Genomic DNA, 17,564 nt, shown 5'->3' with positions numbered 1-17,564 from the left:
ATGCAGTTGACTCAGCAGCCAGGACTATGGCATCAGCAATCACCATGAGGTGCTGTTTGTGGCTCCAGTCATCGGGCCTCCTGTACAAAAGGCAACAGTCCATCCAGGACCTCCCCTTTGAGGATACCTCTCTGTTCTCTGGGGTGGGGGGGGGGGGGGGGAGGGAGGAGGGGAGAGGTCTACAGCCCATCCTGGACTTGCATTACCTCAACAAATATCTCAAGAAACTGAGGTTCTGCATGGTCTCCCTGGCCTCCCTAATTCTCTCTGTGTTTCCAGGAGACTGGAACGCCTCTACTGATTCACCTTGTCTCCCTTCCGCCTCTTGGAATCCCTATGGGTCTTCCTGAAGTATATGATGGTGGTAGTAGTCTTCCTCAGACATCAAAGCGTGTAAGTCTATCCATACCTTGATAACTGGCTGATCAAAGATCTCTCACCAGCTCAGGTCCAGCACAGCATTGGTATAGTAAGGGCCACCTTTCAGGCACTGGGTCTGATGATGAACGAGCATAAATCAACTCTGGTCCCAGTTCAGAGAACAGAGTTCATAGATGTAGTGCTCGACTTGCCCCAGGCCAAGGTCTACTTACGGGAGGTCAGGTTCCAACCTATGTCTGACCTGATCTCCAAGGTCACAACCCAGCCACTAACAACTGCTCGGTTCTGCCTCAAAGTGTTGGGTCACCTGGTGGTACGTACCTATGTGTTGCAGATGTGGCTGGCATCAGTCTACTCCCCAAGCAGACACCACTTCGATTCGATACTCATGAATCTGCCTCTGGTCCTTGCTTTGCTAAGCTGGTGGGTAGACCCAGGATCCATAATGAAAGGGGTACCTTTTGCTGCCCCTCGTCCATTGGTAACCTTAGTCTCAGATGCATCAGACCTGGGATGGAGAGCCCATCTCTACAGACTCAGGACTCAGGGCCACTTGTCCCAGGTAGAACTCTCCCTGCATATAAATGTCAGGGACCTTAGGGCGATACTCTTTGCTTGTCAAGTGTTCCTCCCCACATCTTAGGCAGAGTGGTGCAGGTCTTGAGGGACAGCGCTGCATCAATGTTTTATATCAAGAAGCAGGGATGGGCTTGCTCTTCAGCCTTGTACCAGGAGGCCCTCGGGCTGTGGGACTTCTGCAGGAAACATGTCATTCACCTTGAGATGTCACATCTCCCGAGGGCCCAAAACCCACTTTTGGATCCCCTCAGCAGATCCTTTTCCTTTCATCATGAGTAGTTTCTTCACCTGGTGGTTGTCAGTGTCTTCTTCCAGAAGTGGGGATCTCCTCAGGTTGGACCTATTCACCACCAGACAGAACAGGAAATGCCATCAGTTCTGTTTGCAGCATGGGCACAGCATGGATTCCCTCTCCAATGCCTTACTGCTTTCAGGGACAGCCCACCTGGTATACACCATCCCACTGATCCCCTTGGTTCACAAGGTCCTCCCAAAAATCAAACAGGACATGGCAGAGGTTATCCTGATAGCTGCTGCTTGACCACACCAGCATTGGCTTGGTATGCTTCTGGACCTCTAAGGGCAGCTCCATTCATGCTCCCACTCCATTTGGACTTGATTTCTTAAGACTGTGGACAGTTGCTTCACCCAAATCTCACCTTCTTGCACCTGACAGCATTGAGAGGGAAGGGATTGCTGCGTGGCTGAACCCTGAAGAGTAGGCATGCTTGGAAGAGGTTTGACAATTCTTATTAGGTAGCAGAAAGCCTTCAACCAGAGCTACCGTCTTGGCAAAGTGGAAACATTTCACTTCTTGGGCCTCCGAAAGGAATCTCTCTCCACCCAGATCTTTTCTGCGCTCTGTCTTGGACTGTCCGCTCTACCTAATGTATCAAGGTCTAGCTTTCTCATCTGTTAAGGTTCACTTGGCAGCCATCTCTGCCTTCCATTCTTCAGTGAATGGCAGATCAGTGTTTTCTCACGAGATAACGGTCAGGTTTCTCAAGGGACTGGAAAAACTCTGCCCTCAGGTTCATGATCTGATCCCCCATAGAACTTAAACCTGGTCCTGTCAAGGCTCACAGGGCCTCCCTTCAAGCCGTTAGCATTGTGCCCCATAATGCTTCTCTCGGAAGGTCGTCTTGCTGGTGGTGATCATCTCAGCCAGAAGGGTCTCTGAGATCATAGCCCTTATGTCAGAACCCCTTTATACCGTGTTCTTCAAGGACACCCCAACTGGCCTTCCTAGCAAAGGTGATGTCACAATTCCACAACAACTAGGACATTTTTCTTCCTGTCTTCTTTCCAAAACTTCACATGACTGCAGAGGAATGTCTGTTTCATACATTGGATGTTAGGTGAGCCCTCACCTTCTATACTGAGAGAACTAAGCCCTTCCAGAAGTCCACACAACTCTGTAGCAGAAAGGATGGGATGTGTCATCCCAAGGAATCTTGTCTTATATAACCGGCTGTATCTGAGCTGAGTTTCACCTCTGGCCATTGTGACTGCTCATTCCACGAAAGCCTAGGCTTCAGCAGCAGCTTCCTCTTGCAGGTACCAAGCCAATGTGGTCTGCAGAGCTGCAACATGGTCATTGGTTCATATGTTCACGTCCCAGTACGCCATCACCTAACAGGCCCTTGACAATGCCTGTTTCGGCAGAGCGGTATTGCAATTAGCACAACCATGAACTTCAAGTCCACCTCTGGAGGTACTGCTTGTGAGTCATGTTAGGAGTGCTAGTGCCAATGTAGGATTCAGGCCTGTATTTTCGCCTGAGATAGTATTGTGAGTTTTGCTTGCCTGTTTGATTTTTTTTTTTTGATATGCATACATTCTTACTAATATGTGTGAACAAAAGGGTCCTTAATAATATGTGTAAACAAAAGACAGACACTGTGTATGTTGCTTCTGCCTAGCGAGATGGGTTTGTTAGTATAATGGGAACAGATAAGAGCAGTTAAAGTGTCACTGGGCATGGTGGAAGTATAATATATGAGCACTCACTTGAAGACTGCCTCAACTCCTATCTCAAGACAAGGTCAAGCAACCAGTCGGGAGGAGCAAGCAGGGCTGGGGGGGTGGTTGGGGGGAAGGTAAAACCTAAAAGGCCAGAGATATGCCTGCCCCTAACCGTAGCACAACCTCATTCCTTACCCCTCCCTTGGGGTTCAAAAGAGGTGGGACAAAGACCCCAGGCCCACGACCCCCCAAAATGGAACATGACCATAAGTTGTAAGGAGTGGGACTGTGGGTATGCATTTCAGGTATAATTATGCTTGCTGAGGAGGAGGGGATGAGACACTGGGAAACAAGGCTCTGCAGCATCAGAGTCATGGTATACATGCTTGCTGGAAACCCAATAAACATCATATTGCCTGCACTTCAGATTTCTGGTCTTCTGCTTTCTATCCATGTGACAAGAACCAGGGGAGAGGGTGAATGGACATGAGCAAGCACCTGAACAAGAAAAAACAGTTACTAACCTTTTGTAACTATTATTCTTCAAGATTTGTTGCTCAAGATTCAATGACCCACCTTTCTACCACTCTGTCAGAATTACCAGCAAGAAAGAACTGAGAGGGTGCAGGGTTGGCGGTGCCTCTTATACCAGAGCATATGTGGGTGGCTCCAGAGGTGCTGAAGCCAGCTGAGATACCACTGAGGGAAAAATCTCCGGCAACTGTGCATGTTGTGCACGCACACTTAGCATGGAATGGACATTTCAAAGAACAATAGTTACAAAAGGTTTTTTTAATGATTATAGCAACTACTGAGAATTCACTTTTCTTTAGAAAACAACTGAAGTGCACATGGAAAAGTTGGTTAGACTTTCTGATTTAAGTTGCGTTGATTTAAACCAATCCACCATACTTTTGAGTTAAAGAATCGTTTAAAATGTTTATGGTAGTTTGTGCATGGTTTTGATTTTTCTGTGTAGTAGTTTGAGAGGGGGTATCATTTGAGGTATGCTATGACTGTTGGCTATATGACCAAATTTGTTCTAGTGTGACATTCCTTCAAATCACCTTTTCACAGAATCTACAGCACTCGGGTGAAGTCAGTAGGTATGATCCCTTCTTCTGTGCAGACTGGATGAAATATTGTAGAAGGTTGAAATTTGTTTTCTGTGATTATTTTTCATGATAAATGTAAATTATTGTTATGACTGACAACAGTGTTCTGGCACTGCAAACCATATAGAGTGCAGCGTCACAGTTATGTAACAAAAAAAATCTACATTTGTAAGTTGCACTTTCACAACAAAGAGATTGCACTACAATACTTGTATGAGGTGAATTGAAAAATACTATTTCTTTTGTTTATAATTTTTACAGTGCAAATATTTGCACTAAAATAAAATACACTTTGCTTTCATTACAACACAGAATACAATATATATGAAAATGTAGAAAAACATCTAAAATATTTAATAAATTTCAATTGGTATTCTATTGTTTAACAGTGTGATTAAAACTGTGATTAATCACGATTAATTTTTTAAATTGTGATTACTTTTTTTGAGTCAATTGTGTGAGTTAATTGTGATTAATTGACATCCCTAGTTGTAGTATATTCAGCATATCTTCTACATTTCTCTTTAGTCTGATGTTGACTACTTTGGCTGAGGTAGATTCATCTCTTTTGTCATGATTTTCTTCACAAATTGTCATCAGAGTAGGGCAGCTCTTAATAAATAGCTCAGAAGAGTCAACCACTGAATTCCATCGTACATCTTGGGGACGAATTAGTTTGGATCCTCTTGCTCTTTTCAGTGAATCTGAAGCAAAGTGGGTGTAATGGAAGTATTTTGCAATTTCAACATTTCCTTTGTTTTTGGAATTGTACTTAAGTCTTTTCCTAAAAGATGCATCAAAGGAGCACTACATCTATATGTTATAAGTTTCAGGTTCCCTTCCTTATCATCTTGTAAATTTCTTCTCATCTTTATTACATTTGCAGAATTGTCTGTGATAAAGCAACACACTTGATGTTTGAATTTTGGTTCCGTTTGTTATAGCTTTTACTGCTTCTTATTTTAAGAATTCTGTTATATGGGCATTTCCTGATGTATCAGTTGTTTCTGTGAGATAGACAGGCCCATCTTCTGTTGTCACACAAGCAAATATTATTGGATAATTGTGTACATTGCTCCTCCCATCAAGACTCAGATTAACAGTCTCCCCCCGCCCCCCCCCCCCCCTTTTTTTTTGTCCTGTTATTTGATTTCCTTCTCATACTCCTGTATCCGGCAACCTTCCAGTAATATCTGTTCTGCTGAGTGGAATGTAGTCTGGTTTTAATAATTGAACTATGTCAATGAAATATTTGTTCTGAACAAGACAAAAGGAGAATTTGTTGCATAAATAAACTGAGCAATCTTTTCATCTATAGAGTCTTGCTGGACTTTGCTGGCCTTGATTATGAACTCATCCATGGTTTTCCTAGATGATGGAAAAAAAATTTTTTTGATACAGGTCATTTATTGCCTTGTGTAGAGACACAGGGTGAGTGAGGTAATATCTTTTATTGGACTAACTTCTGTTAGCGAGAGAGACATGTTTTACAGCTACATGGATCTCTTCCTCAGGTCTGTGAAAGGTACTCGGAGTGTCACAGCTAAATACAAGGTGGAACAGATAGTTTAGCTTAAGTAGTTAGCACATATTGTAAGGGACCATTCAAGGTGAAGTGATACTCTATATCTGACCTATCAGTTCTCATCCTCAAAGGAAACCTGCTCAACACTTTCAAAAGATGTTAACCAATAAGCATTAGTCTTACTGGTGAACCTGCCTTAACCGTTAACCCCCAGGCCAGCCAGCCCCAGCAGCCCCGTGCTGGCCGACTGCCAACCCCAGCTGCTCCACGCTTGCCAGAGCAGCGCCAGCCAGAACGGCCCCAGCCCCAGCCAGGCTGATCGGCCAGCCCTTTAATTGGTTAAATGTTTAAATGAAATATTTTTAATTGTTAAATAGTTAACTTTTTAAATGATATTTACATCCCTACTAATAGCTTAAATTCATAACTTTGATCAACACTAAAAATCATGGTTATAATAAAGACCCTGGATTTATGGCTTATTACAACAGTCTAACCCACTAATCCCCCTTTTTGTCCTATGACTACAGGGATGTTAATAGGCTACTTCACCTTGAAAGGTTTTATAGGGAAAATAATAAACCATAAGGTTTATCTAAATCTTTTTAAAGCCTTATCTCTAGCAACTTACCAAACGGCTTGAAAATACCTCCCCACATTTTTCCAATGTTAAAATTCATAATGCCTAATACAAACTTAATTTTAAACAGGAAATCTTCCCCTAGGATGTTTGATTATACTAATCAATGAAAAACCATTTCAGAGGTCCCGCAATAACAGTAAAAATGTAATTGATAAATACTCCCACAACAAACCAGCATACCAGTTATATTTTGAACACAGGTGATCAGGGCCGGCTTTAGGCCGATTCGGCCGATTCTGGGGAATCGGGCCCCGCGCCTTAGGCACCTTTTTAATTTTTTTTTTAACTTACCTCGGTCCCCGGCTGCGGTCTGCTCCAGGGTCTTCCATGGTCCCACTCCTTTGAGCGAAGCGCCGGCGGGAGTGCGGCGCTGCCCCGCTCTTCCAGCTAGAGCTCCAGCCGGGGTGGCGGGCCTTGCTGCACTCCGGCCGGAGCTCCAGCCGGGAGAGTGGGGCGGCAGGCCTTGCTGCGCTCCGGCCGGGGCTCCAGCCGGGAGAGCGAGGCTGCGGGGCTTGCCGCACTCCGGCTGGAGTGCGGCAAGCCCAGCAGCTCCGGCTGGAGCGCGGCAAGCCCTGCTCTCCCGTCTGGAGCTCCAGCCAGAGCGTGGCAAGCCCCGCGACCCCGGGTGGAGCTCTGGGCCCTTTAAATAGCCCCCAGAGCCTGGGGCAGTGAGGGGCTCCAGGGGCTATTTAAAGGGCCCGGGGCTCCAGCTGCCTCTGCCACCCCGGTCCTTTAAATAGCCGCTGGAGCCCAGCCTCCCCCATGCATTCCCCAGCGCTCCCGCGGCTATTTAAAAGGTCCAGAGCAGGGTAGAAGGGGGTTTGGGGTTTACTTAAAGGGCTGGGGTTCCAGCTGCCTCTGCTGCACCCCCTGACCTGCCCACACCAGTCCAGCCCCCCCTGCCTGCAGCCAGCTCTGCACCCCATGCCCACAGCCAGCCCCTGCCAACCCCCCTGTCCTGTCTCCAGCCAACCCCTGCCACACACCCCTGCAGCCCTGCCCAAAGCCAGCCAGCCCCACACACACTGCTGCCCGCACCAGCCCTGCACACCCTGCCCAGCCCACACCCCCTGCCCTGTCTCCAGTCAACTCCTGCTGCACCCCACTGCCTGAAGCCAGCCAGTCCCGCACTCCTCTGTCTTCGGCCCTGCAAACCCCTGCTGCACCCCCCTGCGACCCTGCCTGAAGCTAGCCCGCCCCACACCCCCTGTCTCCAACCAGCCCCACACCTCTTGCCCTGCCTGCAGTCAGACCCTGCCTCCAGCCAGCCCCATGTCCACTGCTGTCCTGCAGTTTCCAGGGCAGTAACCCGGCACACCTGCTTCAATGAGGAGGGCAGGGAGCAGCTGGGACCAACACATGTGCACACCCCCAGGGAGTGGCGGGGACCCACACATGTGAAACGGCGGTCATTAATAGCCAATCAACAGCATATATATGATGCAATGTATATAATATATAATTTTATTATTCATATAGTTATGGAAAGTAAATAATACATAACAGAAATGAAAGGCTTTTTTTTCCACTTTTTTTTTAAGTCATCCCTGCCAGGGCCCCACCGAAAATGTTCGAATTGGGCCCCGCACTTCCTAAAGCCAGCCCTGCAGGTGATCCACCAAAAACCCAAATTTCTGGCAATAATCTAAGTTACCATTTCCTATCGTAGTAAGATGTGGTCGGCAGTCCGTAAGGATGGTGCAAAAATAAGTTTACTGACCAGCTGAACAGGATTGTTCAGACATGTCCACATCATCATCTTCAAAGGCATTGCTTTCTGAAGAGCATTTTTCATAATGTTTTATTCTGACAACCAAGTCCTGTATCTCTTTGCTATACTGTTTACATTTGGCATGTGTTCCTTTTTCATCAAGAGTTACAGGAATATTCCCTAATAGGATCTTATTTACAGCCTGCAGCCATGGCAGGTTTTTTCATCAAGTTCCCAGATGTTGAAGTCAGCACTAGAGGCTGCACTCTGAAGAATGTTGCCCCTTCTTCCTACAGCATCCTGCTTTCACACCACTGTTGCTTGTTTCCAATTGCACACTCTGCTGATTCTCCTTTGTTATTTAATTCCCCACTCCTACCTCCAGAAAAACAAAAGAACTAAGCATCCAAGACTTCTACCTGTGTAACCCACATGCCTTTTGCACTGCAGTTTTATTTGTTTAGAGATAGAGAAGGAGGCAGTTGAGAAATTAATTGATTTCTCTTTGTATTTCTGTCTGTGTACACGTGCAAGGAGAAGATCAAGGCCATTTACATGAAGTGCCCAGACCCATCCAGAAGCAAGGGCAGGTAGTTACTGGGAAAATCAGTGTTTTTCCATGAGCTGGAGAGTAAAAGTTTCCATGATGGCTGGAGTCATAGATATTCATTATTTTGGGAACTGAGCCACTCAGAGCCCAGCAATGCAGTTAAGCGTATGAGATGATGGAGGTGGGCTCAGTAGATGTCCTGATGAGATAAATGATGTTGTCTCCTGGATCAGAGACTGGGTGCCAGTAGCTGTGATGACTTTGCCAATCTCTTGCGCCAAGTTGAGCAGCCCCTAAATCCCCCACAGGATCAAGCCATTACTACACTGCATGACCTATTGTGTCACATTTGTAAAGCTTGACCTCAAAGCTAGATGTTTTCCTCTGATTCTTTCTTTATAAAGAGAAGTAGCTTTTAACTCCAAGTTTTTGATAGAAGTGTGTGAATTTAGCATATTTATTTGATATTTAAATGTTTTAAGAGATTATATTAACGATAAGCTTTCCCATCTTTTACATTAAATTCAGATTTCATTTTAAACAGGTTTATTTTTAAAAAGGAAAACTTCTTATAATATAAATAACATTAAAAATATAATTTAAATAATTGTTTTTTATCCACCCTGCCCAAAAGACTTGTGTAGAACTTTTTCACACTTACTGAAATGGAAAATCCTGGTATAACCTGAACAGTGGTAGATGTGAGTGTCGCAGTCCATTCGTTACCATCTTCTTTCCTGCCCATGGGCCCTTCAACCCTACTGGGGCTGAGGATGAGGGCAGAGCTGTTAGCTGAGTGGCAGTGACATGTTAGAAGAAGCTTTCCTTTCTAGCCTCTCAGGTGACCCTGTCATGTCCTCCTTTTCACCACATCTTCCTCAAAAACAAGGGGAATTTAATGCTCAGCACCATTAATGCAGATTAAGAGCCTCATACCCTGTCGGAGCATCAAATGCATTATACTTAAATCTGTAAAAACAGAAAATACAAAGTTAAAGTACACGCCAGCCCTGGCCTGCAACCTTAACCCTACCCTCTTTCATTGATGCCCCATATCCTGTTGTATTGTGATATAACCAGTCCTTGACCCTTGTGCTAAGGATTTCTTCTGGAATAGCACATGCACTTACCTTTACCCTGTTGTGTGCTGTCAGACATGCTTAAATTCTGTCCATGTGAACGATGCTGAAAGCTTCCATTAGCCAGGCTAAGAGGGGCATCCAGCTTATTACCTAAAAGCTTGGGTGGAAAATATAGATTTTAGGTGGCTGCAAGCTGATGGACCCTTGTTGCCTATCTAATGGAAGCATTAAGCACATATTACTAAAGTGGATGAAATAATTTCCTTTTGCATTTTACCTGTGAGTTGACTGTAAAACCATCTAAGTAGAATTGTGACATTTCATCTTGTGATATTTGCTTACTTGTCAAGCGCTGTTTAGAGTTTGATTGATTTAAAAAAAAAGTAATTAAAAAAACCCAAGCTAACCAGGTTCCTTGAGTTGACAGTAATGAGGCAATCAGCACATTGGAACAGTTGTGGATTTTGTCTGATTGCCCTTAAATAAGATTATCTTTAGTTCTCATACTATTAAAATGGTGAATTGTTTTTGTATTTAGTACACTATTGTTTGAAACAGAAATCTGCTTAAAAACAGAAATAAACTTAGAAACTGTTGTTTGAAACAGAAATCATGACTTTGCTGTCTTTCATTATTAAAAGTCGTAAAAACGTTTAAAATTATAATCTCATCACTACAGCATGTCTTTTATTTTGCAAGTGATTAATTTATGTGATGATAAATCATCTTTTAATAAGATAATAAATAAATGTGTGAATTTAATTTATCCATCTTTTTTCTTTTTCCTCTCCAGTGCGGTTGGTACATTTGCTCGAGCTTTGGACTGTAGTAGTTCTGTCAGGCAACCTAGTTTACACATGAGTGCAGCTGCTGCTTCCCGAGACATCACACTGGTAAGAAGTTTGCTAAAAATGCTATAATTGTCCTCTTTTGCAGATGGTAGGAATTCAGCAAACCATAATAATAGGACATATACCAATCTCCTAGAACTGGAAGGGACCTTGAAAGGTCATTGAGTCCAGCCCCCTGCCTCCACTAGCAGGACCAATTTTTGCCCCAGATCCTTTAAATGGCCCTGTCAAGGACTGAACTCACAACCCTTGGTTTAGCAGGCTAATGGTCAAACCACTGAGCTATCCCTCTCCCCCGACCATAGTGCTTCAGGTCTGCTTTCCAGCAGATAACCCTAAAAGTACATTCTTACCACATGTGTTATTTGTAGTTTTTGAACTATCCAGTTACTTTAAAAAATTATATCAGTATTTGTGTCTAATTAATATGAATGAGAATTGGTAAAAATCAAGCTGTGTGTTTTTATCACCTTGTACAAACCAAAAGCAGTGAGAGAGAAAAAACAGCTTTAGGCTAATTAGCTCAACCAAACCCTCGTGACATAGAGAGAGATTGCTTTTTTTACCACATTGCCTCTTGCTTTCAGAAAAATAATTGAGGTGAGTGTTTCACTTGATATTATTATTACATTTTTGCTTAAAAAGGTTAAGGTTGAACGTGTGTTTCCATAGAGTCTGTGTAGCACCCCTAAAACATTATATTTCCAATATATCGACTCCCTTAAAAAAATAAAAGTTATGGCTATGAACAGCCACGGCATGCTTTAGGCAAACATTATTATCCCATCTCATTTAGAGCCCTACCCAGCACTCTTTTTGCCAGTTCCTTCTTCTCTGTGACTCTCAGTTCCTTTTGTCCCCAAACTCCATAATCCATCTGTGAACGTGTGGGACCGGGGCTTGACCCTCTCCGAGGGGCGGAGGGGAGCCACACCGGCTCGCTACACGTTCTCTGGCCGGGCAGGCCCCCTGGCTCCAGTCCTGGGGTGACAAACACCAAGTCACAAGGCTCGGGTCCCCGGGTTCGGGGCAGAACACAGTACAGAGTCAAAAGGGGGGCGCTCAGGCCCTCTGCTTCAGGGCTGAGCAACAATACAGAGTCAAAAGGGGCTCAGACCCTCCGCTTCAGGGCTGAGCAACAATACAGAGTCAAAGGGGCTCAGGCCCTCCACTTCAAGGCTGAGCAACAATACAGGGTCAAAGGGGCTCAGACCCTCCGCTTCAGGGCTGAGCAACAATACAGGGTTTAGAAAGCTCAAGCCCTCTGGCTCAGGGCTGAGCAGCAATACAGTCTAAAGGGGCCCAGCCCTAAGTTCGGGTGGGGCACCAAACGCAGAGTCACGACGCTCAGGCCCTTTTGGCTCAGGGCTGAGCAAAGCACACGGTCTATAAGCCCAGGCCCGTAGGCCTGAGCACCTGGGAGAGGAGGAGACTGCCACCCGTAAGTGGGCTGGCAGGGGGGACGCAGGCCCACCCACTCCACTGCGTCCCAGCCCAGGGCCCTAGCGGTGGCTATCACCGCTGACTGGTCAGTGGAGTCCTGACCGAAACACACTGACATAGGTTCCGACGCGTCTGCAGCCGGACCGGAGTCGGCTGCCCCCGGGCTACTTCCGACCTCCCCCTCAGGCCCTACCTGGTCCGTGGGGTCGGCCCCCGGGAAGTCCAGCAGCATGGGCTCCTCGCGGCCAGGGCTGGGTGGCAGGTCCAGCAGTTCCTCAGGGAAGTCGGGGCTGCCTTGCTCCGGTGGTTCCTCCAGGTAACAGCAGGGCCGGGGAGGCCCCAGCGGCTCCTCCAGGTAGTAGGCATGGGGAAGCTCTGGCAGTTCCCCCGGGTAATGGGTACGGGGAAGCTCTGGCAGTTCCCCCGGGTAATGGGTACGGGGAAGCTCTGGCAGTTCCCCCGGGTAATGGGTACGGGGAAGCTCTGGCAGTTCCCCCGGGTAATGGGTACGGGGAAGCTCTGGCAGTTCCCCCGGGTAATGGGTACGGGGAAGCTCTGGCAGTTCCCCCGGGTAATGGGTACGGGGAAGCTCTGGCAGTTCCCCCGGGTAATGGGTACGGGGAAGCTCCGGCAGTTCCCCCGGGTAATGGGTACGGGGAAGCTCTGGCAGTTCCCCCGGGTAATGGGTACGGGGAAGCTCCGGCAGCTCCTCCAAGTAGCGGGCGCGGGGAAGCTCCAGCCAGTCAGGGCGGCTGCCCTGGGCCCGAGAGGGTTCTCAGTCTCGAGCTCCCTGCGGCAGGTCTGTTCCCGGCGGCGGCTGGGCACCAACTGATCTCTGATGGACGGCCTTTGAACTTCCGGGTCGTCGCTTGACCCTCTGAGGGGCGGGCTCACTGCTCCTTAGCCCCTCCCACTCAGGCTTCTGGCTGGGCGCTCCCACCCCTGGGCCGGAGGGGAGCCACACCGACTCGCTACACCATCATTCTCTAGCACCATGCCAGTATGCACCCCTTTCTGCTGTCTCCAGAGCCTCACATGTTTTGAGACAGTGGAACACAGCTCCACGCTATCTCTCCAGGTGTCCTCATTTTCCCCAAATTTTATAGGAAGTGGGCATGGAAGTGATGGATCAATTTAAATGCTCTAAATTGGAGAATTTTGGAAAAAGAAATCTATTTATCTGTATGGATGTTTATTTATAAATATCTGTAGGTAGATAGATATACTCATCACTTACATGCACACATATTATAAAAGTACCTTTAAGTTATTCCTGTATTCCTGTTGACTATGGTAAGGAGAGAAGCTTTCAGAGATGATACATTGTGGAGGTGGAGCCATTAGCCTTAGTCTTGCTATACTGTACCTTTGCCCTTTACATGATTTTTCTTCCTATTTTGCTAGTAAAGTAAGACTCTTAACCTACCCAGCACAGAGGTGTGTTGTGAGGATTAATTCATTAATGCTTGTATAATGCATTGCCAATGAAAAGCACTGTATATGTACTAAGCCAGTGGTCCTCAACCTTTTCTGAGTGTCAGGCGCCGGACAGCAAGCCACCGAGGACCGTGGCCGGCAGACAAGCATCCGCCGAAATGCCGCCCAGAAGTGGCAACGTCAAGAGGCATCGCCACCGAAATACTACCGAAAATCAGCATTTCGGCAGCGACGCCTCTTGGTGATGCCACTTTTTGGCAGCAACATCTCTAGATGGCACCGCTTTTCAGTGGCATTTCGGCGGATGCTTGTCCGCTGGCCAGTACGCGGGCGCACATAGATGCCCTGGCAGGTTCCATGGCACGCACGGGCACCGCGTTGGGGACCACTGTACTAAGCCATCCTAATAGTTTGTTTGACTATTTTGACAGCCAGTTCTTTTCTATCTTCTTGTCTAGATAAAAGGCAAAACAGCTACTTTTTAAAGGGATGTTTGATAAATTGGCTTTCATAACATGAACATTTCAATGGAGGTACATTGCAAATAAATATATTCATTAATACAACATGGCTCAATCAGCACATATTGCAAATGTATTGAATTCAGCCATGTTGTGTTAATGGAAATATTTTAAGACCACAAAGTTTTTTTGTATTTATTTAGTTTTCATCTCTAACGTTCCTGATGAGTACCTCCTACCAGCATAGATCACCTACCTGCTCAATTGGAATATGTGATTGTTCTTAAAGCACCTTCCCCTGCATTTCCTTTCAAATTTGGTTGTCACTTCATATTTTCTCAATCTCTGTTTGTGATCTGACTGTTTTTCTCATACGTTTTCCTATTTCATATTAACTGTGACTTATCGACTTCACCCCATTTCTCTCCTTTGCGCTCCCTGTAGCTCACTGAAATTCAGTCCTCCCACCTCTTGGGTAGTGAATTGCATTGGACCAGTGCAGTCATGGAGGTCAAGGCTTTGCCCCATAGCGTATCATCCTAAAATCCAACAGAATGTTATTTAAATATATAGTCTGGTAAATGTGAGACCTTGAACTGGATAGTGGATAACATACACTCAAAAACATGCAAAAGAGGACTCACAGTTATAAAATCTGTCAAGTAATAGTAATTTCATTTCATACTGGACTAGAAGCTAATTGAACTTTATAAAAATAATATGCTACTGATCATATTGTCCTTTCTTGTATACCTTATACTTACGTAGTATTCTATAAGACATCAAGAGGGGAGGGATAGCTCAGTAGTTTGAGCATTGGCCTGCTAAACCCAGGGTTGTGAGTTCAGCCCTTGATGGGGCCACTTAGGGATCTGGGGCAAAATCAGTACTTGGTCCTGCTAGTGAAGGCAGGGAGCTGGACTCAATGACCTTTAGGTCCCTTCCAGTTCTATGAGATAGGTATATTTCCATATATTTATTATTAAAACCAAACACAAATAAAATTTGGAAGCATTTTATTCCAGGTAAACATCTTACTGAGGAAATCCCACATACTAACAATCCTATAAGAGTTTGTATCTTAAATATAATACTCAAAAAAGTTACTGTATAGATACAGCTACTATTGCAGTGCTACATGCCCAGTGTGTGCATACTGCTTGAGGGGATCGGGGACAATAGCATAAATAACAACATAATGAAAGTGTGCTGAGACAGCAATTCTAGTTACTTGGCTAAAATAAGGTAACATTATATCCCAAAGTCACTAGTAAGGGGTTCATTATTGTAAATACTTGATTTAGATCAAGTATATTGGTTATAATTGGAAAAATGTTTTAAAAAAATACTCAGTTCCCAGATATTATGATCAATGAAAAAGGAAATTATTTGAGTCTAGACTACTGTAACATAGTAAAGGAAATTGTATTGTTCTAAGATATAGTTTAATATCTTGAGTAATACTTATGCTGTAGATAGCTCTTAAAGATACTATCTTATCTTTTCATTTCACACTTTCTGATGTTACTTCAGTGACATATTCCCATTCACTTTACATTATTTACACTATATTTTCTTACAGCTTAGTTTACTAGTTTGGTGTTCATACTCATTTTATTAATTTTTTATCTTTAACATTTTATTGGATTGAGAATTTTCTGTAAGTCCCACAGAATGTGGATCTTTCTTACTATACAGTTCAGTGGTTAATGCTGTAAATTGTTCCCTACAATAATTCTGTTTATAGTTCAAAGTACATATTGCAATCATATCACTAAATAGATAGATTTAGTATTCAAGTGGTGGTATGAAAGTTTGTGCCTTAGGAATGATCCATTAACTTCCATTACACAGAATATAAGATGTGTCTTATAATAAAACACCAGAGGGGCTACCATGTTGTTTGTTTGTTTTCACTGTCTGCTCTCTTAGCATTTTTAATTCCTTTTCCTTTTCTCCTTGTCAGTGCACATGCTTTTTTCCCCTCTAAGTTAGGAAAAGACACATTCCTCCTCATATTATTATTTCTGTCACATTCCATTGTTAATTGGTGAACATGTTTTGAGCAGCACTTAAAGTTGATATATTCATTAGCAGAGGTTGTGGTGTATTTCATTATCACTTGGAAGTGATGTGATGTGAGTATATAATCCTTTGTACATTGCACTGAATGTGTTCTTAATAGCAGTTAGTCACTGCACCTCAATTAACGGGGATATAGCAGTGCCTTAAGCTCCCATGTGTTTACTGTATTCCTAATTGGTTGTGTCGCTAGGCAGTGATTTAAAGACAATTTCTGTAAACAAGAGCAAGGGTTATAACTTTGGGCGGATTGTGAGTCATTGGGCAAGGTGCAGAGGTCCTACCAGGTTATGGTCAAGTCAGATTATCTTCACACTTTCCCATCTAGACACACAGGGGAAGGAGGCAAGGCTGGAAACTGCAGCTTGATTAGACTACTTCTAGAAGACAGGAAACTATAGAGTTAACAGCTAAGATGCTGGAAGGGAAGGATGCCTTAGAGCCAGGGGGATTACACACCCTGTCACTGCAGGCTTGAGATGTGTGGCTGAGAGAGAGACCAGTGAGTTTTGTTTCTTCAGTTGTAAATATTGCAGTCTGAGGAGTAAAAGCCTTGAGGAGGAAGAAGATGGGAAACCCAAAAGGCTTTTTTGTTGGTTTTCCCCCTTGCCTGATAGTTCTTGTACAGTGCTTAGCTAGATGGAGATAGGCATTTTAGTGAAACCTAAGCTAGATAGACAGAATTGCTCTGCTGGCTTCTAATGGTGGAATTAGCTTGAAAGCATCTGTGTTACTTTAGTAAATCAGAAACCAAAAGATATTCTAAGATGTTTCTTGAAAGTAACAAAGAATAAAGAGAGTTACTGCCTTTGAATTTTACATGTGAATTGTCTCATTTTGGGAGCTGGGGACTGGAGCATATCGGGCCCTAAGACTTTTAAGATACTATTAAATTACAGCAGGAAGATACTGTCACCTTCTTCCTGGAGAGAGGTGTTCCCCCTCCTCCCCCCAGACCTAAGGTTCCTATCTTGGGGAGGTCCAAATACTTTTTTCCATCTGACTGGCCTTCATCTGTGGTGAATCCCAGCTTGGGTGTTTCTCCCTCTAGTCCCCAGACTGCTTAGATTCTTGGAGAAAGCGACGAAAACAGATGTGATCTTTCCCCTCTTTTGGTGGTCTTAGGCCTGCTGCAGCCTTTTCAGGCTGCTTCTGCCCTTGCTAACCCCACCCACCTACCATAATATAGGAGTCTACCTGAGCAGGGGGCGGGGCTATAGGAAAAAAAGCAAAGGTATTACTCATGGAGCTTCCCTCAGCATCCAGTAATTGCTACAGAGCAGCTGAGTGAATAATGCAGTTATTTCTTCAGTTTCTTTGAAGTACCTTTGTTACCAATATATAAATACAACAAACAAATCAGTGTTTAGGTAGCTAAAGATGACAAACCTTTTCCTGAAAATTAACATTAAAAGAACAAGATCAATACCACCATTTGCTCACTCATTTGTCACTCATCAGTGAGATGGATTCTGATTGAGCAGCTGCTTGGCAGAAGTGCAATCTGTGCTTTCCATGAGTGTTGAGATTTAAATCTGAACAGGTAGATCAGCCTTCCACAGCGTTACATATGCTGTTAGTTTCAGTCTTTCAGGTTACTTGTTTTATTCTTTGTCAGGATAAATAAGTAATAAATCAGTAGTTTAACTCCAAAATTCTTTGCTTTGACTAATCAGATTACTATGTGTCTTGAGATAGCATGATACTAATTTTATCCATTACAGTGACTTCTCAAGGCA

The 17,564-nt window shown here is 44.5% G+C and overlaps 1 protein-coding gene across 1 annotated transcript in view; it reads left to right on the top strand.

The window, feature by feature from the left end:
• The window catches only part of MTA3 (metastasis associated 1 family member 3), a 213,261-nt gene that overhangs the window by 114,233 nt on the left and 81,464 nt on the right, over positions 1-17,564 (top strand). Inside the window, exon 8 of the mRNA XM_050951856.1 lies at positions 10,345-10,444. Coding sequence (XP_050807813.1) covers positions 10,345-10,444 — 100 coding nt within the window. The remainder of the gene's footprint in view (positions 1-10,344; positions 10,445-17,564) is intronic.

The sequence above is a fragment of the Gopherus flavomarginatus genome, chromosome 4 (assembly GCF_025201925.1).
Source record: "Gopherus flavomarginatus isolate rGopFla2 chromosome 4, rGopFla2.mat.asm, whole genome shotgun sequence".
In the NCBI taxonomy this organism is placed as follows: Eukaryota; Metazoa; Chordata; order Testudines; family Testudinidae; genus Gopherus; species Gopherus flavomarginatus.
Note: the sequence above shows the minus strand (reverse complement) of the source record. Positions and strands in the feature narration are given on the sequence as shown.